Source organism: Poecilia mexicana, unplaced genomic scaffold (genome assembly GCF_051168715.1).
Source record: "Poecilia mexicana isolate PSO_F unplaced genomic scaffold, ASM5116871v1 scaffold_12, whole genome shotgun sequence".
Taxonomy (NCBI): Eukaryota; Metazoa; Chordata; class Actinopteri; order Cyprinodontiformes; family Poeciliidae; genus Poecilia; species Poecilia mexicana.
In genome coordinates this window covers 14155678-14182129 of record NW_028263381.1, presented here as the reverse complement: position 1 = coordinate 14182129, position 26452 = coordinate 14155678, and the positions used below count along the sequence as shown (strand labels likewise).

Here is a 26452-nt window from a genome sequence, read left to right as displayed (position 1 = left end):
AAACTGCCAGAGAAACAAAAAGAAAGCAGGTGAAAGAGCATGATACGCTGCACAGTGAGAAGGTATTAATGAATCTCGTTCACACTTTCTTCTCATCTTAATGACTATCAGCTATTTGCTGCGTGTTTGGTTTGTGGTATTTCTGACAGATGTTTATGTCTTGGTGCCAAAACATTTATCTAAACAGTTTCCCACTGGGAGAACGCTTTGTGTTAGTCATCTTGGGGGGGGTGAATTTCCTGGGAACACATGCTGAATCACAGTTAAAACCCCGAGTGCTTTCCAAAATTGCTAGAGGTCATTTTTTTTTAGCTTTTCTTATTGTTTGTTTCGATTTTTCCTCATGTTGAAAACCTCAGATATTCAGTTGTTTCTAAACTTGCCAAATCAGAGTTGTGTTTTATTTCTACTCTGAAGCAAGAAGAAAAGGGTGCTTGCTTTTTAAAATGATTTACAAGGAAATACATGTAAAAATATGGCGTTGACCTTACTGCAATACCCCAAAGACAAAACCAACCGCTTACAAGAACACTTAATCAAGAATCAACATGTGTGCAATTTAATCTAATTATAGATCCAGTTATAAAATTATGTGCTTTTTGTTGCATGGAAAATCATATAAATGTCTGAAAGCTAAAATTGAGCAACACTCAGAATGCAGCAACCCTTGGTAAAACACGATGGTGGCAGCGTCATACTGTGGAATTTTTTTTTTCCTGTTAAAAAAGCGCGCTAGAAGCTGCGAAAGACTGAAGATCAGAACTAAACTTTATCTTCTTGGAGGACTGTCACCCAAAACATCCACCCAGAGCTGAAGCTCATTTCACATTCATGTGGTAAATGGTCCAGTCAAAGTCCAGACCAAAACTCACTTGAACATAAGCTGGACTTTGTTTGAACAGAACAGTCTTTTGATGTACAAATGTGGTACAGATAAACCTCAAGAAGCTTTGGAGGCTAAATACAAAATCATGTAATGATTTTTTTAGATATTTATTTGTAAAAACTGTTTAAAAAGTATGTTTTTCTTCCACTTCAAAGCGATGTCGGTCTGCCACCTAGCATCCCATAAACGTACATTTGCGTTTTTGGATGTAACATGAAGAGTGCAAACAGTTTTCAGGCACTCCATACAAAGTGTTATATACAAAAACAAAAGTGAGTTTAGAGAAAAATCAGATATTTCCAACGTCAACATTTCTCCTAAACGATTTGTGTGAAAGTTTAGGACTGTTTTGTTCCTGTGAACATGAATTTCTAATTTACATGAAGCACGGGGATGTTGGTTGCTTAACCTTTTTACGGTTTCAGGATGACAGGGTTTGGGCATCCTGCCTAGGCGATATTTAATAGCTTCAGTTCTGGCAGCTGTTCTGCTTTTAAAGCAGCTCTGGGAGATTTCCAACCGCTTTTAATTTACTGACATGCCTGGGTCATCTTTGTGTGAATTTGTTGGACCTTAGCTGAACTTTCTGTTTGCAAATGTGTTCAAGATAATCACCATCCTCTTTTTTGTTGTTGTTGTTGTTGTTGTTTTTTTAGCAGTTTGTACAGGCAGAATTTTATGTGCACATTTGTTTGTGTGTTCAATCTAATCCATTTATTCCACTGCCAAGGAAATGTTCCCTGTGCGAACTGGCGCACACAGAGCGATAAAAAGTCAAATCCAACCTTTCTTGACTAATACCCCTATTTTCTGAATTTGCAGCAACTCTGCACATGAATGGATCGCTCTGTTCCGCACAAGCCTGCTTTTATTTGTTTAGCTGTTCATTTTCAAACCTGTTTGAACGAAATACCTAAGCACTCACGTAAAGTTTACTTTTGGTTGCTTTAATCAGATGTGCCTACTTATTGTGCTTTAAAACAGTGCAGCAGAGTACAATGCAAGGTGTGTTTCACTGCTGGGAACATTTCCTTCTTCTTACAGACTTTGCAATTTATCTTAAAACTTCCTGTTGGCTGCAATTATTGGATTGCCCAACACATGACAGAAATAATCAAACCCACTGTTGTGTTGAGTCCTAGTTTAATGCCACGTCAGCTGACAACAGACATCTATTGTTGGAGAATGTTAAAATATCCCATGACGTTTCCACATGTTGCTGTAAACAACGACCCATTTAGATGATGCTTTGCTCTTGTTTCTCTGTCATTATGCAATCTAAGGCTGTTGTGCTAAAGGACAAACTTTCCCATTTTCATCACTGTGCTACTCCTATTACTCTCCACTTATGTCTTATCTGCAATTATTGTTGTCGTTAACTTTTTTTTTTTGTTCTCTTTAGAAGACAGGGCTGCCAATAATTTCACGTTCTCTTTCTGTCATGGAGCTGGATCTATGTTTTAATGCTGTTTCTCTCCTAGACCAAACAGTTAAGCTGAGGTTGCCACTAACTCTGTGTACTCTGTTTTTAAGGGTAAAAGATCTTGACACTGGCTGTGTTTTTCTCTCAAGTGAAGCCACTAAAAGAGCTGCTGCCACTAATAACTCTTTCTTTATTAACATAGAGCATCTTCATGGGTCAGTGGTTTTGTCTTTTATATGTTTCTACTCTCTTTTCACATCCCCAGTCGTTTCTGGCATATGGCCTTTCACACTGTTTCCTTTTCTTTTTTTCAATGTGCGTTAAGATGACATTTGTTGTAAATCTGTTCTACGTGTGGCATGTAAATAAATATACTTTAGTGCCGAGTTAAAGAGAAGATTTAACTTTCGAAACCTAAAACCTGAGAGGGAACGGATCTGTGGTAAATTATTTAGAGACATTCCTCCTGATCATCTTCTCTCATGGATCCTTACAGCTTGTCATGGCAGATCGGATTCCCAACACACCCGTCCTGATCCGCTCCTGCTTAAACCAGTCCAGACCTTTTTGGTTTCATGACCCCAGTGCTTCTCCTTCAGCTTCTATCGAGACATTGTCACTGTAAGCCAAATAATTTCATAAAATTATTACCTTTCCTCATTTATTAACAGTGTTTCACCTCATCCTAAATGCATTTTCCAAACTTGAAGGAAGTTTTTTTTTTTTCAGTATGAATAAAAAAACAATTAAAGCCATCCACATGCAATCCTGATGAGTTTTCCTGAAAGTCGCCTTAAATTATAACTTCACAAACGCAGGCATTTCTATAAATTAATATTTTTTTGCAATAGCATCAGCGTATAGTGACATTTTTATAAAAATCTAATTTTTAATCTGAGTATTTTTATTCAATGCTGAAAGATACAGTGCACATATATTTTATAGTAAAATGGCACAGTTATTTGTGCCACCAACAATTCCTATCAAAATAAATGTAACAAGTATTTTTTTATTATTATTATTCATACATCTTGTTGGAAATTCATGATACAATTATTTTAGCAAATGGCTGTCAGACTCAATGAGGAAAAGGTAAAAGGTGAAGGGGGGTGGGGGGAATCTCCAAAGCTCACTGTTTTAAGTGAAATTATCCAGAGAGCGCTTTGGGTTACAACGTCTCCATAGCAACCAACTGATGCTATCTACAACATGTTGAAAACTGGCTGTTTGGAGGGAAGCAGAGAGGATGGAACATTTTCTGCATCATCACAACGAGCATGGGGAAGTTTGCACACAAGAACTACAGATCGCATGCTGCAGAGACAGCTCCACTGTGGGGAGAAAACTGTGTCACTGCTGCCCTGAAGGCCTGAGTGGATATCTTAATGTGCCTCTGTGCAAGAACATCAGGTCAGTGGCAGATGCGGCAGAGGTGGTTGGCACCTTGCATCACCACTCCCAGGCACCCGAAACTGAAAGAGCGAACAAACTGTTAAATAAACTTTCCATCTCTGCGTGACTCCCGTGTCTCACGCAGCGAGGACATCAAGAACATCCCTGCGGCCTGCAGCTGGGCTCGTGTCTGAATAATGATGAATCTGCGGCTCTGCTATCTGCTGCCCCCTGCGGGTTCTTAGCGGTCACTTGCAAAGTTACGCTGGAAACCCCTCTAATCTCATTACTGCCGCTTGCTTTTGCGAGCAGCCAGACACAGACACGTACGCAGAGGCTAAAGGTGGCGCTAAATAAGCTTGCGTTTATTTCCGCTGCAACAATAAATTGCAACTCGCTGCGGAAAACACGAGTTTTCCATCCAAATAAATCCAGACACGTTTTGCAAAGCTCATTAATAAACGCATTTCGATTTTCTGCGGCATTATTTTTAAAAAAAGTAAAAATGAAATTCTCTAATGCTCGAGAAAGAACATTTGTTCTTCATGATAAAGCAGCGCTGTACGATGCGTCATTACGCACAGGCCAGAACGCCCACTTTGGCCAAGACGCAGAAATGGATTGGCTGCTAAAGATACCAGCAGCTGATCCACGTCTCCAATTGGCTGCAGCTCTCCTTACAGTTACGTTATGCCTACTCCAGTCACACTGGCAGCTGGAGAGAGGGAAGACGTAATGGTTTGATTCCCTATGCGCTGGCAATGGTCGTCGCTGTGACATTACTCGTCAGATTCCTCTAACGGGGGGAGAGAAATGAAGGTATGTGCATCTATTTTATTAAACATATCTGTGGCATTTTTTTTTTTTTTTTTTTGCGTTAAAGATGGTATGTTTCTTTTTGTAAACTGTGCACGATTCTGCAGGGACAAGCAAGGGGGGGTGGGGGGAATCCCTGAACCTTTAATGTAAATAAATTTTAATTTACAATCTCTGAAAACATAAAACAAGCAGACTGAAAATTCTGGATTTGCAGTCTGACTTGAGTTTAACATCTAAATACGCGCTGTCAGATTGTATTTGTCTCCCTATTGAGCTTTTATAAACGCTTCCTGTGCGTTCCCAGCCACGCTGATAAACATTGGGTACACTGTGTAGCCTTCTAATGGGCCAGCTTTGACCCCAGCGTGATAGTTTAGTGGACTAAAGCTCTGGCATAGACGTCCATTCACCGTCAGGCTTTAATCCGCTCTAACCGGATAGAGGGGCTGCGGTCAGGCGGCGGAGCGGCTGCTTGTCTCGGGCTGGACAGGAGAGGATCTCCTCATCAGGTCCGGAGCAGCTCACCCCCCCTTCCCTCTTGTTGTGTGTGCAGTCTGCACGGTGTGCTTGCAGCAGCACTGGATATAAAGGGTGATGAAGCGGCCTGGCAGCTCGATCCGGGCTGATAACTGATGAAGAAGAGGATGGCGATGATGTCATAGGATCCCTGCTGCTGCTGCTGGTGGTGGTGGTAGTGGTGGCTTTTCTGGAGAAAGGTGAACTGTCATGCACAATCAGGCATCAGTGTGAGAACACAGTGTGAAAAACTGCTTATCATCTGCTATTAAGTGTGGAAACCGCTGCTGCAGCTGCTGGAATCCACCTGCCGAGGAAGATGTAGCCTTCAGTCACATTTAAAGCAAACAGTGGAGTAAAAACAATGAAACAATCAGCACTGTGCATCCAGTGCCACTAGCTGGATGACACGTTGCTGCTTCAAGTGAGAAACAGTTCGCTGCGCTAATCCTGTTTCTGCATCAGAAATAACATGGATTTCTGCGCCATTTAAATCCAGACATAACAAACGGTCTTTAAATGAGTCCGAAAGAAAAGCACAGATGAAACGACATAAAGAAACACTTTTATTGGCACCCTGGGGAAAGCAGCTTAAAAAACAACATAGTCGTTTACTGTAGTAACATCCAAGTAGTAAATGTCTGCCTTGGCTGTCACACTTACACATTTTAGCTTATTTATTGTTGTTATTATTATGAGTGCAGCTAGGGTAAAGTGTAGGAAAATATCTAATCACTCATCTTTAGTTTACTTTTCATACACAACCAGGGTAAAACGATGTACTTTACACAAAATAAAAACAAGAAAAAAGACGAGGTTGATGAGTGTGAAGTTAAATATGCATAGATTTTAAAAGTCTGATCACAACCAGTGATAATAATAGTAATTTTAATAGTAGTTGATGTAGAATAAAATCCACAATTAATTTGAGCCACTAGTACACTTACTGGTGAACATTTATTAAGAGCCACAATATAAAATACAGTTATCAGCGCGATATCAATGAATATAAAGTCAAACAGCATTAAAAGCTGAAGAGCCAATGAAACTTATAGATTTAATTTCTAAAAACTAATATTTGGCATCAAAAAAGTGGGTGGAAATCATCGTCACATATTTACACCCAAAGGATGGAATAATCAATTACTAATTCAATATACATACTTATAGCTAATACTTGCTTAAATGACAGAAGGAGAATTAAAAAAATATTCAAGGCATGTATAATTTTTGTATATTATATGAAATGTAATCATATTTAAGTAAATTGTTAACAACTGTGTGCTTTTTAGCTTTGTGTGTTTCTGGATTCGGGGAGAAATCTGTAAGGAGAAGGACTGCAAGATGTAAAGTTTAGATTTAACATATTTTTACATTATATTGGAAGCAAATGTGTTTTTGTTTGGCTTCTAAACCTACACAGAGTTATGTATAATTATGAAGTAGGTAAATTAAACTAAGCAACTCCTATTACTACTAATAATATTTTAAGTACTGTTCTAAAAGTTCACCATTTGCGTTGCTTATAGTGTTGATTTGAAAATAGTGTTCATCATATTCTTAATATGACATGTTTTTAACGATATAAATTGTAATGTGAGTTATCTTGAATATGTCACATTGTACAAAAAAAATTTCAAGCAACTGAATAGAATAAATTATTGCTAAAACAAATATTTAAATCATCCAAAACGTTGCTGGTTTCTGCCAACCAGAAACCAACAACTTCACTTTAAACCTGAAATACACTCTTGCACGTTAAGAGCTCGCTGAGTTCAGCCAGTGCTGGAAAATTAAAACAAAGACATTGAATGGAGCCTCAGAGAATCTGTGGCACTTATTTATTCTGGAAAGAGTCGCAGAGGACGTGGTTTGGTTCTGAGGCAAAAAAACAGCGTCGACACGTCTTTAATTGTCACTGAAAATAGAGCGGGGGGGTTTTTTTTGTTGTCGTTTTTTTTATCTGGGTTGAGATTGTCACATTTTCCACAGTTGTTAATCACAAAATTGAGGCTGATAAGAGAAACAGACGGCTTAACTCCGTGAAGTAAATTTTCCCAGAGGCACATCCTCACTCACGCTGTCCCAGGGAAGCTAAATGGACGCGTTGTTTTATTGACTAATCGGGTTTAAATTAAAAAGCAGCTTTTCTGCCCCTGTGGATGTGGGACGGCGCTGCTGTGTGCAAGCGTTGCTCTCAAGCTGGGAAATATACTGCTGCATGGAGGCCGCTGTAGTCACGACATAAAAACTCGACTGGATCCACACTGCTTCTGCATGCATGGTTGATTTTCTTTATATTTTTTTTTAAAGCTACCAGTAATTGCATAAGTAAAAAACAAAAATCTGCTGCGGTTTTGTTTTGGAGATCGCATTTCGTTGCAAATTAGGCAAAACTAACCTCAGGCTTTTCATCTAAAGTGGAAGAAGAAAAAGTCCAAAGCTATTAAGGACATCCAGGAGGCACACATTTCTGGTGATAGCTTCATTTGTTTTTTTTTTGTTTTTTTTACATCTCCAAATGATTTCCTGAAGCCAGATGCAAGGTCCGAACTCATTTCTCATGGAAAAGTTGCATACTTTTCCATACTTGGATAGAATGGCATAAAATGAAGGATAGTAAGAAGGAGAAAATAAAAGAACAGTGAAGATCACAAAGAAGGAATGAAGGAGAAACACAAGGATGGAAGGACATAACGTAGGACTCAAAGCTGAAAGTTTACAATGAAGGATACAAGAAGGAAGACGGATCAAAAAGAGGAAGGAAGGGCAGAAGAAAGAAATCGAGAGACACATGAAGGGAGGACACCAGACAGAAGGACTGAAGGATACAATCAACATGCCCAACAAAACATTTCAAAGTCTGTAAAAAAATGAAAACAAACACAATATCCTCCTTCATTTTCAGCGACAGTAATATCCCTGACTGAATCTACCTTCTCGGGGAGTGAATGGCATTTGGAGCTGATGCAAAAGGGCGAAAAAGAGGAAGAGGAAATGAAAAGCGGCGACGAGACGGCGGAGGATGGAAGACGCAGAGTTTACCCTGATAGCACCATCTGTTTGGTACTTAGATGTGGGAACTGATGGCTGGACAGATGCACGGACCGGGCCTGAGTGACAAGACGGCAACGTGAGATGAAGAAGAGAGCGCTGCCTTCTCTACAGGTTAACTTTGCTCTCCTGGAACAGTAACATCAACATTCCGCACAATACCTCCATCTGCTGCTATTTTTCTCTAGAATCCAGCCAATATAAACTTTTTAATGCAGAATTATGTAGCGGTTTGTCCACAGCAGGACGGCATTTAGTGTTGGAAGTCTCTCCAGTGACTGATTTAGAGCTATTATCTGGGTTCTTATTACTGTCAGTATCAGCTTACCTTAAAATATATTAAACTGGGGCAGAGCAGGAGATTTTGGATACGGTTTACTCGAACCAGCAAAGCTACTAGCATGTCTGGGATTTTATTTAAGTTAATCTGAGTAAAAGTGACCCATAACCTTTGAATTTCTCCTAATTTTGTCATATTACAAGTTAAATCTTCAATGTATTTAATGTGCAGACCAGAACTGATTATGTACTAGCAAGAATCTGAAAAGTGTGGTGTGCATTTGTCAATACATTGGAGAAAACTGCTCACATTCTTTCAGAATGGGTGCAGGTGTGTGGACAGCAGTTTTCAAATCTTTCCACAGATTATGTTATGAATTTAGATTTGGACTTTGACTGGACCATTTTGAATGTCACTTTTTCCTCCTGAAAAATGAACCTCCATCCCAGTCCTGAATCTTTTGGAGCCTCCATCAGATTTTCTTCCAGTAATGCTCTCATATTTAGCTTCATCAGCTCTAAACAGCGCTTCTGTTCCAGCTAAAGAATAGCATCTGCACAGGATGGTGATTTATGTTTTTTATATTATATTATACACAAATGGTGCCTGTCTGCAAAGTAGATGACTTATGAAGGTGATTTGTGGCTCTGGATTTGAGTTAGACACATTTTTATTTGTAAAATAAAACACAGTGGAGTTTGAGGTTGTAATGTGAAATTTATGTGAATACCTTTGCAAAACATTGTAGATGTTATTACTTTATATATACTTACTTTGGTTTCATGTCACAATTTGGTTGTTTTGCACTTTCTGTAACTTTTTAGCACTTCAGGTCACAGCATAATGTGTTGTAGTACATTGTTTTTTATACCTTTAAATAAAAACAGTTATAATACTTTTGAATTTTTATTAACTTGGGATGACAAACGTAAAAAAGTAAAAATCAAATAAATCAGAAACAATTATTGTCTGATCCAAAAATACAAAAATACTGATTATGTTTGTCCTCTACAGGCAGCCACTTTGTTTATGTAAAACTACTGGATAAGTGAATAAGATAAACTTAATGTAAAAAAAAAAAAAAAAAAGACGTTTATTTAATCAAGCTGCTTCTGTGAATAGAGGTGTTGAAATATTTATTCGACTTTTCATCTGAGAGTCATTTTTATTGACAGTTCACTTCAGGTCAAGCAGTTTAAGGAACAGTGCAAGGAGCTCATCGTCCCATTTCAGCTTCATCTCCTCTCCTTAAATATGCTCCAAATGCATCATATTTGTCCCGGTATAGTAAAACACCAATCAATTGGCAAGTGACTGAAAAGATCTTTTCTATTCGCTAAAAGCAGCTAAACAGAAAACTCCCATTTTCAAGCAGCATCTCGTTTGAAGCATTTTGTGGTAAAAAAAAAATCACACATTCCTTCATCTTTTAAAAGCGTTACCTCTATCAATCGCAGCGTTTCTTTTTGCCAGGAGTGTTCATTTCCATTAAATATGTTTGAAATCCAAAGAGAAATGTCACATAGAGGCTGCGCTCGGAGAAACTCTGATGACGCAAACATTTTAATCCACCCTGCAGCTGACTGACCTCAAAAGCCACGTTGTCATACATCACTAATTCAACATGGAACATGTGGAAATGTTTCATAAGGAGGAAGTTTTTAGGGTCATTCAGTTGCTGAATGGAGAACTTGTTAGTGCCGAAAAATTCATATAGCGATTCATTAAAATCCATCTTAATCAGGCCTTGTTTTGCATTTTCTGACTCATTTTTAGTCCTAATTAAACACTTTGGTCTGCCTCTTTGACCCAGTTACTTCTGGTTTAGCTTTCCGGATGCCAGAGCGTTTCTTTTTCACATTTTGTTCACCAAAAAAGGCTCATTTTATGAGGTCAGACATCCTTTTTATCTACACGAGTCTTTTCCCTGTAGGATTTCTATTTAAGACTGGGCCTCTGTCAGTTTCTGAAACACAACCAGGTTGGATGCAAGAAGTTTGATGACGTTCACCGGTTTCCTTTAACTCGTGCATTTATTATTAATTAAATCCAATGGTGTTGAACCGCAACTTGAATAAATGTGAGTGTTTTGCTTTTATTGATGTCGCTGGTGCTCGTTATCAACTTAATTGAACTGAGCTGTACTGATCTGAAAGCAAACTGAGCTGAAAGGAATTCACCGAATTTTAAACTAACGAAAATTAAAACTAAATTAAGATGACATGAATTCAATTCAATTTAGAAGAATTTAATTAAGCTGAATTGTAATTAACTGAATCTTAAATTGGATGGATGGATTTTTTTTGTTTTGATTTGTAGGTTCATTTTGCCCTGATTGATATAATTTTGTATTTTGAAGACAATTTTGATTCAGATTGTCTTTTTGTGATTTTTTGTTACTTGAAGTTAAAGCTTTATTGATTTCCTGACGACAGATTTAATTACAAATTTAAAACTGGTATCATCAGTGGTTGGATTTGAGTTTTTTATTTAAACTACGACAAATGATTGTATGTGCTGTGATTGTAATTTTCATGTTTTAACTACATAGGTGGAAAAATGGAGAGACCACTGCACTGAACCTCCTGGTTTTTCCACCAAATATTGATTTCTGAACTCTTCCTGAGTTAAAACATTAGCATTGTTGTTTCTAAATGAATATGAACTTGTTTTCATTGCATTATTAAGAGAAAAGCACCGCACCTTTTTTGTTATTTTGACCATTTCTCATTTTCTGCAAATAAATATTATGTTTTTGCTTGGAATTTCAGAGACATGTTATCAGTAGTTCATAGAATAAAAGAACAAGTTCATTTTACTCAAACATATACCTCAGGAGTAAAATCAGAGAAACTGTTGTGTTCTCTTACGTTTTTCCTTAGCTGTACGTTACAAACATTTCACTTCCCTTTTAACACATTTAAGAAAATGACCAGACACTTCACCTCTGCTTATCTGCAGTTTCCCACGGCGTCACATGACCAGCGTCCTCCTCTCCTTCTCCAGAAACAAGATGGCAGCGAGTTTCATTTATATGACTGATACTGTATGTTAAAAAATGACTTATGTCAGCCGATACTGATATTAGTGCCAATATATACAGACATTAAACAACATTAAACTAAGCTGTGCTGAACTGAGCTTAGTTGATTCGTACCAAACTAACTGAACTGGAATGAACTCAGTGGGTTGATTGAACTGAATTATTTTTATCTGATTTTATGAAGTCCAAGATTTCCACTGAAGACTGGTCCTCTGTTGGCATTTGTTGCTTTGCCATATTTGTTCTTTTGCGAGTATTTACCGGTGTTTAATTTCAGTAAAACATCTCCACTGCTTGCTGAATATCCGACCAAAGATGATGAGAGAACAAAAACACCGTCCATGTTTCTGGAAGAGCTTATAGATCTCCTGTAAAGAAGCCCTTGTTGCTTGTTTGTCCGGGACTCCCCGCCTGCAGGGCTTTGAGCCTGCTAATGGAAGTGACAGTAGGGAAAGTCGAGCTGCTGGCAAACAGCCAGATAAGCCTAATTTTTTTATAGCCGGACTGCAGTGGCTTCTCCTCCTGTCCTGGAGAATGCAGTAAATGTTGCCTTTTCCCTTCAGGACGAGGGAGGATGTATCTGACCAGGGAGACTGTTGGGCAGTAAAACCTCCAGTCGAGTTCATACCAGCAAAGCAAAGTGTTGTGCATTGTGGTTTAACTGCAGGGAAATAAGACTAGATGTATGAACAAATACGCTTGGCACTGTGGCTCATTTTCGCTAATATTTCTGACTTTTCTGTTGTTCCGACTGCAAAATGTGTGTTTTTAAAAAAATTTTATTCTGCAATTCAAGTTGGTGTAAACTAAGTTTGCTAAAAGATAAATCAATTATTAATAATCCCCTAGTAGAAAAAAACTGAAATGACTTAAGACTTCTTCAATCGGTTTAATAGTAAGTAAGTAAGTAGAAGGACAAGCGGCAGGCAAGCAGAAATGGACAGACTTTACAAGAAGCTGTTAAATATTATCGATTTGAACTTTAAAGAGACACGACTGCAGGGAGACACATTGACTTGTCTGGCTGTGCTGCCTCCTTCCCCACCTGACTCCACAAATAGAGCCTTGTTCCTAAAGATTACATAAGGAATCCCTGAGCAGACGGGTGAGGTCAGATCACAGGGTGTTTGTGACAGAGCGCTGTCTTAAGACGGGACGTGGCTGGACCCGGTGGACCGCATTGTTTCCCACACAGAGCCGCCTTACATTACGCCCGTGTCAGCTATCGATTCAGGAAGCCGGGGGAACAACAGAAGGAGTATTCTTTCTCCTCCCGCATCTCATCTGTATGCTCCGAGGAGCCGCGGCTCCTAAAGCTCCATCTTCGCGCCGTGACTCGGCACTGCTGAAGCGAACCGACGAAACGTTGGGAGTTTTTTTCTCTCCTGTGTATTCCAGTCTGCAGAACAACAAGGCCCTGCATTTGCTTTCATCTAGCTTAATGATGCTTAAAAGTGATGTGCAACACACACTAGAAAGTCACATAATGCTTTAGAAAGATCTTCTGAGATATTAACTGGTTCAGTTACTGATTAATTTCCTTTAAAAGAAATATTTTCACTCATAAGCATTTGTAATTAACTGAATCTAACGGTTTTGAATTGCATACAATTTCATTTTAATGTAGTTTTGACTGGACTTAGTTGAATAAAAGGGATGTTTCTAAATTTTGTGTTGCATAATTGAATTAAATTGAGTTAAACTGAGTGAGACTAATCTGAACTGAAATGAAATAAAGTGAACTGAACCGGATTTACCAAATTAAAGTGGACTGAAATGGACAAAGTGTAAGCAAGCTAAAGTTCAATCAACTCGACTGAACTGAAATGAACTGAATTGTTTTTAGTAGATTAATTTGAACTGAAATGAACTAATTAGAGCCAAACTGAGCTGAATTGGATGCAGTTAAGTGAAGCAAAACAGATTAATTTATTGTTGCGTAATTGAATGAAACTGTATCAAAATCTGAACTGAACTGAACTTGATACAGTTTATTTTTTTGTTGATTTTTTTGAGTTTTGTTTTGATTTCCAAATAACTTTTATGAGGCAATATATCTACTCAACATGAGTCTTTATCCTGTGGATTTTCTATTTTCTATTTATTTTCTATTTCCACCAGCTGCTAGAAAACTTTTATGATGGTGTAATTCACCTGGACTCATTTCTGTCTCTGTTATATTTGTACCCGGAAGTCAGATTTTGTTCCAATATCGGAAAACCAAAGACAAACGTCTCCTAAAATGGGAATTCTTGGAAAATCAGGGGCTCTACTGCATCCCAGTAACTTGAAGGTTGTAACTCCACAAACTAAGTGTGTTCCAGGGATGTGAAACATCAGCGACTTTTCAGCAACTATTTTCACAGTACAAGTCACAATGAGTCCATTTTTCATTGCACGACATTCTGTCACTTAAGGGTGAAATGCATTCTGTGTGCGATGGATAGAAAATTGAGGGAGGTGCAAATAAGCTGTTAATTACTGCAGGGTTTTAGTAGAAAACACAGAGCTGAGCCAAGAGCATTCCACACATTTTCAAACACCTGTTAAAGTCCCAGAGCCAACATGGTGAATATAGTACAATCATTTGTGAATACCAGCCCAATTGATATGATAAATATAATACCTTTATACATGTCTTCTATACTCTTGCATAGTGAAAGTCGGCATGTTTGATTTGACTCCGGCTTTGCAGGGATCACATGGAAAAACGATGTTTTAATGTCTCACATTGATGATAAAGTCAGAGAAATTTGTGCTCTCCAGTGAAAACGCATGACTTCACTTTTTAATTCCAGCTCTTGCATCATGCAAAGTTCCTGAAAAGGAGGACAGGGAATGTGTGACACAGAATTGCATCAACAAAACATACATGGGGAGAGTTTCAATTTGTGCAAGTCTTCCGCAGTTAAAAACCATGATTAGTTTGAAAAACGGTGCATGCTACTGACTGCAGCGTAAGCAGAACGTGAGGATGCGCGTTCCTCGTTAAGTGAGCGTGCAATATGTGTGTTTGCCCCCGGCAGGCGGGGGCGTCGTCCATGTGGGCGTCATGCTGCGGGCTGCTGAACGAGGTGATGGGCACGGGAACAGTGCGGACACCGCAGCCGGGCTTCGGAGCGGGGGCGGGGCCCTTCCGCTTTGCCCCCAGCGCAGGCTACTCCACCTACCCCCCCACCAGCTCAGGGAGCGCCGGGCAGCTCTGCAAGGCCTGCGGGCTGGCCTTCTCCGTCTTCAGACGCAAGGTAAACGCAGGCAGAGGTTAGACCCTTGGGGGCGGGGGTGATTTCTCTTCACCACAGAAATCTGTGAAGCTCCATGTCTGGGTTCACCTTCATCTTTTTTTTGCTCTAAAGTGACTCTTTTAAGATTAATGCTCAGTCTTCTTTTTATGTTGTGACTGCATGCTGCTTTTTAAATGGAGTTTAATGATGCATTCAAGGAACACATTCATAATTACTGAGTTTTGCAAACCTTTATAGAACTTTTCGGTCTTAAGCCTAATCAAATGCTGTGATCTCAGGATTATTTTTATTTCCAAAATAGTGCGAACTAACACAATAACAGTTGAAACTTTTCCGTTCTTGTTTTCCATGCATGCTTTTCTAGGATTTACCTACTTTTCCTGACATGGCTGCTCCAAAATCGTCACAACTGGGTGTCACAAAATGCACAAACTTAGAGTCAAACTTGAACGACAGTCAAACTTATCCCTTAATCTGATCTTTATATATAAATGTCGGGTTTGACATACGTGATACTCTGCAGAGTCGCGGTAATCTTGACATTTCAAGTCCTCCTGTCCAACCCGGAGTTTTGTAGCTTGAATAGATTTGTCTGGCAGTCGGAGACGTTGATAAAAACTCCGCCGTTCCCAGCTTCCCTCTCCGCTCGCTGCTTCAGATCGCACTTTCATCCTCCGTGCGCAGCCAGTTGCCTCCCCTCCGACGGCGGCGGGTCGACTCAGCGTTTGAGTGTCAGCGTGGTATTTTTTGTGGCGTGGAAAAAGTCCCACCGGGGGATAAGCTGCAGCCGATTGAAGAAAGCCGTCTGTTCCGCTGGAAATGTGCTCCGGGTGGATCCGGGGCTCGGTTGTGCCCGAGCGATAAGAGAATGTTTACCGCCACGGCTGACCTGCTTTTCTGTTCATTTGAAGTGTCAATCTACTCTGTCGCTCTGTATCAATGATAAATGTCAAACATCGCCAGAAGCTACAAACGGTTTGTCTCGCTTTTCTCTGCTCTCGCCAAGAAAATGGCTGGGTTGAGGCAGGAAACGACAAGTAAAATAGATACTGAAATCTCCTTTAAAAAAAAAACAAAAAAAAGTGGCTGGTTGAGACCAAAACACCAGACTGAAGCTTTTTGTCATCCGGTCTTTGGTGGAAAAAGAGACAAATACGAGAAAAATAAACAATCAAGTAGATAGAAAGGATGAAGCTCCTTTTAATTTATCGTGCGATTAACTGATTATCACAACCCACTTTTAGCTGGTGGAGAAATACACTAAAAGACGTTAAGCAAAAAAGTGATTTAACAAATTACTGACTCAGGGCGACTGAATGCTGCGCTTCTTCAAATAAAATCTGAAAACCATCAATCATTTTCTCTCCATTCAGTAATTATGCTGTTTGGAAGTTATAAAATGAAAAGGTTCGAGGTGTGTGAACACTTGAGCTCGTGTTTTATTTATCAAAGCATCAGCTCACACGAGTGCAAACAGTTCAGCGGCTCCTTTTGTCTGTCAGACTTGAATAAAACAAATAGTTTTGTTTGTAAAAAAAAAAAAAAAAAAAAAAAAGTCTGCTCCATGCACAATAAAGAGAATAACTGATCTGACGTGCGTCCTTCTCATGTCTCCCCGCAGCACATCTGCTGTGACTGTAAGAAGAGCTTCTGCGCCCTTTGCTCGGTGCTGCAGGAAAACCTGCGCTGCTGCACGACCTGCCACCTGCTGCGCGGCACGGCCTTCCAGCGGCCGCGCCTCATGCAGCTGCGGGTCAAAGACCTGCGGCAGTACCTGCTGCTGCGCAACATCCCCACCGACACCTGCAGGGAGAAGGAGGACCTGGTCGACCTGGTGCTCTGCCACCAGGGGATGCGGGAGACTCCAAGGCCCGTGATGGAGGAGGAGGAGGAGGACGAGGAGGACGAGGAGGACGAGGACGACGACACGTGCGGCGACGAGGAAGAGGATGGGGGAGAAGACACAGACAGCCTCCACTCGCTCCCCCACTCGCGTGCGGCGTCGCCGCCCTCCGCAACGCGCTCCGCCTCCGAACAGTCGGTCCTGTCTGCCTCTCAGGGGGAAGCGCTCAGCCCGAGTGACAGTTCAGGGACCCCCAGCCAGGTTGGTGCCGCGCGCTCCACCCAAACATCCATCCCTCACCGACATATGCCGCACTTCCTGCACATCTGCCCTCATTCTATCCACAATAATTAATTTCAAGGGAGAAACAAACTTATTTACAAGCTCTTCACAGTGGCTGTTTGAAGTCGCACAAGCAGTCGCCCCTCTCGTGCAAAACTGAGCCCGAGTCAAGCCCGAAAAATCCTTTTCCTTTTCCCGTTTTCCCGGGGTTTTCAGGGTCCAACTGGAAGCAGCTGTGTTTGCGTTGCGTCAGTGTGCAGAGCCCTCAGTCGGGCCAGTGAGGCAGCTTAAACCGTTTGCCTTTTATAGGTCTGTTACATGAACTGATGCCGTTACGTAACAATCACAGAAGTTAAACTCGCCTCATGCGTTGCTGCTGAAGCCGGGGAATAGAAACACCGCGTCCCGTCGCTCCTGTCAGTGGATGTCTGCATGTTGTAAAGGGGCTTTAATCCTCAGACCTGGAAACAAACATACTTGACCTAATTATGTTCACTGAAACAAAAATGCCAGTCGGGACGTCGACTTCAATCCTCCTGCTGGTTAAAACTATGGTCGCTGTGATAGAGACGTGCTTTCCTTTGCTTTTTTTCACATTTACATGTTTCAGATGATCAAACAGATATTATTATTGTTAGACAAAGAGTAAATGCAAAAGGTGGTTTTCGAACTATGTTTTTATTTGTTGTTTAAGCTCAAACTGGAATCAAAGACTAATAAGTCAAAAGTTTTTGGGCAGAAGAATTGTGTGACATGGCTGGTGGAGATCTCAAACATCTTCCAAATGCTGATTACACTTTGTTAGTTTGGTTTTTTTTTTTTTGGTTTGTTTGTTTTTTGTTTTTTTACGGCATCTTCCATCAGATGACGCTTGCGAGTGTTTCTGCGTTTATTTATCTTCCATCGCTGGTTGTGTAGCATTCAAACTGTTCTGCTCGGCAACTTTTTCGTTCTTTTATAAGTGCTTACTACTAGTTCAGTTTTTTTTTTTTTGTTTGTTTTTTGTTTAAATAATCTGTGCAAAAACCAACTCGTAGTCACAGAAACCATGTGATCCAGGAGGTTTGGCTGTTTGACTGAGTGGAGCTGCTGCCGGCGTCTCGGAGGAGTCTCCTCCGGGCGTGAAGTCTGCGCGCCGCCACGCTGATTGATGCTTTATTAAAACGTCTTCATTAGAGGACGACGGAGGTCTGCTGGAATGTGCTGAGGCAGAGAAAGAACGAGACAGTTTTGTCTTATTGCACTGAGGTGGAAACAGTAAACTGCGTCACATTAGATGTTACAGGCTCGCTTTTGTCAAGGAGATAAAAAGAGGACAAAAGCGGATGATTGGCTGACACAACGCTCAGAAACAGATCAGCTGCTTTTGTTGCAGTTTAAATTCAGTAAGTAGAAGGTTAAAGTAGTAGTTAACCTTCTGGTCGTCAAATAGCGAAATCTTCTTTTTGTAGAAGAATGCAGCCAGACGACATCTGTGTATTATCTGTGTTACTCAACACAAGAAAAGTTAAGCTGTGTTTGATTGTACATCATGTTATTGTCTGAGTTTGAGTTTAATTACAATGTTATCGTCAGAACAAAACATTATCATCTTTCCAGTCGGAAAGGAATGATTTTTAACCCAGTCTTTAAGCTTTACAAACATTCAAGATTCACTTTCGTTCTGCAGCTGCAATCACAAGGTTATTTCTTTCCCTCCAATATCCAAATTGACCACTACTGTGTTTGTAACACTTAATTATTAGTCACACTTAATTTGCATAAAATAGTCGTCAAACTTTGACATTTATTTTATTGCGTCAAAGAAATCATGTCATAATTATTCTCTGCAATCAGAATGAAGCTTGCAGCTGAATTACCCTGCGTACATTCGCGACTAGTACAACGTCCTGCGACAAATTAGAAATAGAAAACTTCTGGCTCTGTTTTCTATGCTTAATGTTTTTGTCTCAAAGAAAGACTTTGTCTTTCTGCAGTTCTCTTTAGGTTCCGGTTCAAAAATGTCATCTTCTCTTTTGTCAGAATTTAAAATCAGAAAGTTTTGTGTCATCCAGATTCTCGGGCTCTCAAGACCACAATCTGCCTAACGAATTGGATTCATCAGTGACTTTTATTCATGATTTAACAAGTGGGATGATTTCTTTTTGACGTAAGCCCAGATGTATTTGGATAGCTATTATTCCTTAGCATATTAAATCATCATTTGGAAACTGTATTCTGGTTTTACTCTCGTTATTTTTGTCAGATGTCAACCTTTATTTGTGTAATCTAAAACACGTAAGTTAGACAAAAACAGCAAACAAAATAGAGGAAGTCTGCAATACGGTTGACTGATGAGGAGCAACTGCAAGTCTGTTTATTAATGAGTAACAAGTCGCCAGGTATTTCGCACTGCAAAACCATGTTAGACTTTAAAAAGGTGAAACGCCACTAAGAGCCAATCAAATGTTTGAAAAGCCATTTAGGAAGCGAAGAAAAAGTGCAGATTTTCTGTCAGTTCTTGACCAATCCTGTCCACGTTGGAACCGTTATGTCCAGCAGGTTTCCATAAATTAACCAGAAGGACTCTTGCAAACAGCTGGAGGCAAGTTTGTTTATTAAAAATTTAGACTGAAGCGTTGCGATGTTTTCTCCTTCACTACGAGAATGTTGAAGAACTCTTTTTTTTTTTTGGAGAGCAAAGTGAATAAACCCGTTCACATGAAAGCTGTTTCATAATGGGCTGGGGCTTGGGAAGAAATCACATCTCTTCCTGTTTGTGTGTAGTCTCTAAACGGCAGCTTTCACCAAAATCAAACGGTTTCATTGAACTATCCGACCAATGAAATACTCTTTTCATGCCTAATGCTTCAGGGCTTCCTCTCATTTGGCGTGAGATGAGATTCAGGCAGTGTGAACGTAAGACATAATCACAACAGAGGAAGAAATATTTCCTCTGGAGGTATTTTTCTTCAGCCCTCATGGGCATTTTGAGGCATCAAAATGCTGATTATGCTGATGACTGTGCGGTCAGTTTGAAAGCTAACGGACATTTCACTCCCGCAGGAGCACGAGGAGACCCCGACGGCTTCCCTTTTGAACCTGGAGCCTGCTGAAAACATCTTAGAGGTTCGCTGGCTGCGTTCATATTTGCCCGATTCTTATCGCAGACGTCTTTGTTGGGGGAAAAAATAAAATGAAAATCTGCGATTAACAGCTGCGCTCCCGTGGGGATTTGCAGGTCAGCCCGGCGACGCAGAGGAGGATCAGGGCTTCGCTGTCTGATCTCGACAACGAGGAGGCCATAGAGAACCTCTCCGTCCGCCAGCTAAAAGAAATCCTCGCCAGAAACTTTGTCAATTATTCCGGCTGCTGCGAGAAGTGGGAGCTGCTGGATCGAGTTCATCGGCTCTACAGGGAAAACGAGCAGAACAGGAAATCCAGTAAGGACTCTGAAGTTCTTTGTATTGCGTTGATCATTAACCATAATGCCTGACTAAATTGATCCTTTTCTTTTTGTTTTCGTTCTCTATCCTTTAGTGGAAAACGTCAGCATAACCGCAGGTAAATATTTTTTTGGATTATTGCATTTTTTTATGATAATTGATTGTTTTTGGTTAAATCAGGAATAAGTGCCTGGCAAAAGTATTCACATCTCTTCAACTATTGCATATTTTACCACTTTTTGCACAGATTCTTCATTGTATTTTATTACAATTTTACATTAAAAAACAACACGAATTGGAGCATAATTGTGAAATGGAACAGAAAAACACGTGGATAAAAGATTTTACAAAAAAAATTACGCTTATTTTCATCCTCCGTGAGTCCAAACGTATTGAAATATCCTGTTTTATCGTCATGGCTGCAGCTGTTTTTAAAACACTTTCCCATTTCTTCTTTGTCAAGTTTGGATGAAGAGCAGCTGTTTGCGTTACGCTTGTCACAGATTCTCATGTGGATCCGAACACAGCATGATGCTGTCACCACCGTGTTTCACAGTGGGAATAATGTGTTCAGGATGGTGTGCAGTGTTATTGTTGCTGACACACGTGGCCTTTAATAGTAGGTCAAATGTTACATTTTGATCTTATCTGACCTGAGCGCCCTGTTTGCTGTCCTCCCTACAGCAAACTGGACACAGGACTATTTATGGCTGTCTTCCTGCCATAAAGGCTCGATTTGAAGTGCATGACTCTTCTCACTCTGCTTCTTCAGAGTCATCACGGTCCACTTGACTGTTTTCCTTGCTGGCAAGTGGCAACACAGTCAGAACCTATGAGGCCGTTTTAAAATGTAACCCTGCTTTAAGCTTCTTCATAGCTTGACCTGTCTGCTGTTTGTATTGTGCTTCGAGTTGCTGTTTGTCCATTAGATGACTAGTGAATTCAAATGGTTTCACCTGATTTTATTTACACAAATCCATGCCATACTTTACAGTTTTTGTCTTTGGAAAAATGATACCATGTGTTTTCTTTTCCACTTTATAATTATGAAGTTCTTTTTGTTTACGAATCATAAAATCCCAAAAGAATACGCCGATGTAAAAAAAAAAAAAATTTAACACGTGAATACTTTTGCGAGGCATCGTAAAATACGAAGCAGATAAAACATTACCGTACAACTGTACATTGATTTTGATTTCCACTAAAAAACAGACTCGCTATTCCCGAAACTAATTGATTTTCACTATTGTTGCCCGTTCTTATGTGTGAAGTGGTTGCATATCCTCCACCTCTTTGCAACAGTGGAGTTGGAGGTAAGATAATAACCGAGCTAACTTTTTTCATTTCCTTCACAAACCGCTGTGCAGACACAGTAAAGGCATGCTGCAGCCATTTGTTTTGCTCATGTGATCCTTTCCATCCTGTTATGGACATCGACTCCTGCCTGCTTCTGTGTTTCCACATTTCATGTGTCTTCCCCACTCTGCGCCATCTCCTGTAATTCTGAAGGACAGCCTCTCGTTCCGTCATTAATGCGCCCTATTAGAGCTTTTAACTCTTGACGAGCAATCATATTACTGCAGCAGCAGCAGCACGTCTCCATCAGGTGTAATTACATTGTCAAGCATCTCGGCCGACACGAAGGCCTCCAGGACCTTATTAGCCCACTTTGCGTCCAGCTGCAGGGAGGCAGGCGGGTCGCAGCTGCATCGACGTTTTGCCCGTCACGGCAGCGGGAGTCGGATTTAGGCCAGCCGGCCGATCGCTCAGCGTTTGACTCCCATAAGTCAGCGCTCTGACACGATTTAACATGATTTGATGCCTGTAGTTTCTCCTCCTTAGCCGGGATTGAACAAGAGGGAAACGCTCCCTCCAACTGGAGCATGAAAACTGTCGGAGTTTAATCAAATCAGGAGGAAGCTGCTCGACAAATAATTACAGAAATAACTTGCAGGATTTGAGTGGCGTGTAGAAACGAAAGAGCAGATTGGTGCTGGCTAAAAGGCGGAAGAGGAAAACAGAAAAGATAATAAGAAACTGAAATGTAAATATAGATTTGTTGATGGGGCTGCAGCGTTGAAAAATATGTAGTGTATGGATTTATTTCCTCTAGAACTGAGAAACTCAGTGTAAAAATTAAAAAGTGTAATGATGTTATATCAACCTATGAGATTCATATTAAAATGTAAGTAAAAATATTATCTTAGTTTCATGTCGTAAAGTAAAGATTAAGTTTGTTCTCCCATTTATGTTCTGTTTTTAACTTTTTTGTAAAGCAAATCGATTATTTGTGCACTGAAGCTGCACAGTAGATAAAAATGCAATTGCAATCGTAATTTTAATGTTTGCAACACCACAATGACGGAAGACGACATGGATCCAGCAGTTTTCTCTATATAAAATTGTAGGTGCCATGAGTTCTTAGTTATCAAGATACTGAAGCTGACGAGTTGAGGTCACTGTGATGAGAGGAAAGGAAAGAGAAAAGTGGAAAAAACTCAATTTGTGTAGAGCTTTTCTCGTCATTCTGACCACTCAAAGCACTTTACAGTCACATTCACCCAATTGCACTAACAAATTCTTGCACCAAAACACTGATGGGCTGCATATTGGCGTGTGACTGTATGTGGAATCAAGCCCACAACCTTTCGACTGCAATACGCACTGATCCACATTCTGTTGCACCATGAGACTGCATTGATTCATTGGTTTTCTATCAATTCAAAGTCATGCTGAAGATTAAACTTGTAATGAACACTGGCTCTAAATTAAAAAAAAAAAAAAAAAAACTAAATTTACAGGTGAATAATAACGAACAGATGCCGTCAGTCTCATCTGTTTCCTTGACAGATGTTTTGTTTCGTCAGGAGTTATCTGACACATCATTCTACTTTTTGCATTAAATTCGCTGCTTGCTGATGCTGATGATGTTTTCATACGTCACTGATGTTCGCTGTCTGTTTTGATGCGACTTGTTGATAACGCGGCTTGCAACACGTTAAGCTCAAGTTAATTTTCTTCAGGAAAAACGAATCTTGTGCTTCATGATCTTAACAATGTGCCATCCATCCATCCATCCGACAGGTTGACATTTTTTCACAGTTTTAAAGCATTTAAATTGCAATTACAGAATGTAAAATCATTTGTTGTAGTTTAAATTAAATCCGTTTTGATGCTGCAGAGGAAGACCACTGATGATACCAGTTTTATATTTATAATCTGATCTGCTGTCAGGAAATCAACAAAGTATTAACTTGAAATAACAAAAAAAATCACAAAAAGACAATCTGAATCAAAATTGTCTTCACAGAAGACGAATAAACCTACAAATCAAAACACAAAAAATCTACATCCACTAACAAGATTAAGAAGTTCTGTTACAAAAGTCTGTTTTAGGGTTTCTCTTCAAAAGATAAGAGGAAAAAATTAGATTTAGACTTACTATATTCTCATTGCTCAAAACTTGGCAACAAAATGTAGTTGCTTGGTCACCAGAGTACACAGGAAAAATCCTGGAAAACTATAGCTTTAACTACACATAGATATATACAATTGTTATTGATGCAGGTCAGAAAAAAAAAACAACAAAATGATGCAGCAACATAACCTATCACACCTCCAGGGAAAACATTTGAGAGTTACAGAGGATGAGAAGAGGCCGTGAATAAATCAGCTGATCTCTGATCTATGTGCAGCTCAACGCGTGTGACGCTTCCCGTCTCCCTCCACAGATGGTGTCCGAGCTCAGCTGGCGGCGGACGAAAACCTTTGTCGCATCTGCATGGACGCCATCATCGACTGCGTGCTGCTTGAGTGCGGCCACATGGTGACCTGCACCAAATGCGGAAAGAGGATGAGCGAGTGCCCCATCTGCAGGCAGTACGTGGTGCGGGCCGTGCATGTCTTCAAGTCCTAAAACTGAAATGGGTTTTTTTTTTTTGTTTTCCGTTGCGTCGGAGCGCACGTGGCCCTGGATTTAGCACGGAGGAGGAACCCGATGCTGCAACAATTGTGAAAGGATTTTTGTTTTTTCCAGACTAGACTGTTGCCTCTGGCCTACATTTCCCCCCCGACTTCGTCCCAACTTACTGACTGGTCCCACCCGTCCTCCGGCCGCGCCAGGTCTCCCGCTCTGCACAGCAGACACCGTCACGACTCTCTGCTTTAAATCCTTACTTGTGGGAGGCAAGAGGAGGTGGTTCTGTGGACGCTTTGAGAGGGTCTGTGGCGATAGATTTCAGATCCCAGGGTTTTAGAGTCGATAAGGTTTACACTGTCATGCCACATGGCACTGTGTGATCTCCCTCAGTGTTCATTAGGATGTGCAATATCAGAGAAAAAGACTTTGTGCGTGCGTGTTGTTAGGAAAAGAAACATCCGCCACCGCATCCATCACACACAAGGGCGCGTGTAGGGTGCCAAACGACATGCCTTCACAGGATGTTTGGGTTGAGATCTCACAGTGTGCATCTCATAACCAGCAAGCTTGGTTTTAATAGTTTACTTTTATTTATTTATTTATTTTCAGATCAGCAAAGTGTGGACACGTTTTCCTGGTAATTCATTCCGACAAAAAAATGAATAAATCTGAAGTCAAACCCAACTTTACCTGGACCACGTCTCAGAAAATATTTCCATTAGCAAGCTTGCAACAATTTGAGAGCTCTGCGTAGTTTATGGTGGTTCCTTTGGGAAATACAGGAGAGACTTACCTTCTGGTTTTTGATCATGCTGTCATCTACAGTGCCTTGCAAAAATATTCATATCCTCGAACCTTTTTTCTAGGCACCCCAACCCTCAACAATAACCACAAAACTCATTGTATTTCGATGGGATTTTGTGTGATTGGCCAACATCGAAGTAAGCACGTCAGTGGAAAAGTGGAAAGAAAATGATTTCAATTGTCTTGTCCATTTCCTGAAGAGCCTGCAGTAAAACAAAAATCAGATTTTAAGGAAGAATATTCCTGGTCAAATGAGACCAAAAATAAGACATTTTTGGGAGGAGGCTTAAAGTCGGCAGGGTAAGGGAAGATGGACGGAGCTAAATAGAGGAAATACTGGGATAAAAGCTACTAGAAGCTGCAAAGAAATCAACAACAACCCTGAACCTTCAGATCAAAACCTTCTGTTTGGACCTGAACGTTCAAAACAGTTCAGATCAAAGACTTAAAGACTTGAAAATTAATGTGAAAAAAAAAAAAGAATGGGCAAATATTTTAGTTGCTACTACTTTGTGTTGGTCCGTCACAAAAAAAATCTGTTTGTGGTTGCAACGTAATAAAATGTGAAAAAGTTCTAGGGCATGAAAACTTTTGCAAATCATCTTAAAACCTTCACCGTCTTCTTCCGCTAACCGTGCTTCTTTATGGTTCCATCCTAGCTAATCAGGTGCTATTTCCTCATTTATCACCGTTAGATCATCAACATGATTTTTTTTCTTTTGTCTCGTGGTCCTACGTTTTACGACACAGAGGTAGCTGTTTTTACTTTAACCTGTTATGCAAATGAAACACTTTCATGTGAAAAGAGGCAGTTAAATCTGTTTCGAAGTACTTTGCAGCAAACTGAATAGATCTCGTCGTTAGCTTCTGTTGTTCATCAATAAGTTACGGATGTTTTCTTGTAAGAAATATGATTTTAAAAAAAAAAGAAAAGAAAAACTCCACTGAGGAGAGAGGGTTGAGAATTTTCCAGAATGTATTCTCACTGCGTCACAGTCTCTCTCTCTCTCTTTGTTTGGCGCATTTCTGTCACCAAACAACTGAATCTGTTGAACACCATTTCCACTGTAACTCTGTAGGTCCTGTTGTTGAAGCTGCTGTTTGTCGAAGATGTCATTCACGGGCAGCTACGGTGATATCAGACTGGGAGAGCACTCATATTCACAGATATTTATATTCTGAATGTTGAACCTTTTTATTTTGGTTAACAGGAGATAAAAAAAAGGATTTATTAGATTCAATAAAATGCAGTATTACAAACCACAAGGTTTAAAGTCTGCTATTCATTTCTCTGTAGAGTTCATTTAATTATCAGCATTAAATCAAACGTCAATATTAAAAAAAATAAATAAATTGGTGCACAAGTTTGAGTTGATGATTATTTATGCCTGTTTTCATTTATCTCAAACAAATGTTTATGTCATAATCTTAATAAATAGAAAAAATAGACAATATATTGGCCCTAACCAACCCAATCCTACGTAAAAAATAAATAAATGTATAAATAATTGTTCCCAAGTT

The 26452-nt window shown here is 40.0% G+C and overlaps 1 protein-coding gene across 1 annotated transcript; it reads left to right on the top strand.

The window, feature by feature from the left end:
• Nucleotides 1–3428: 3428 nt before the first annotated feature.
• On the top strand, nucleotides 3429–26295 carry rnf34b (ring finger protein 34b). Its single transcript, XM_014997970.2, has 7 exons — nucleotides 3429–4520; nucleotides 14440–14658; nucleotides 16280–16762; nucleotides 19829–19891; nucleotides 20004–20205; nucleotides 20303–20326; nucleotides 23940–26295. The coding sequence occupies exons 1-7, from the start codon at nucleotides 4515–4517 to the stop codon at nucleotides 24122–24124; spliced, it is 1182 nt and encodes a 393-aa protein (XP_014853456.2). The 5' UTR covers nucleotides 3429–4514; the 3' UTR covers nucleotides 24125–26295.
• The last annotated feature ends 157 nt before the right edge of the window (nucleotides 26296–26452 follow it).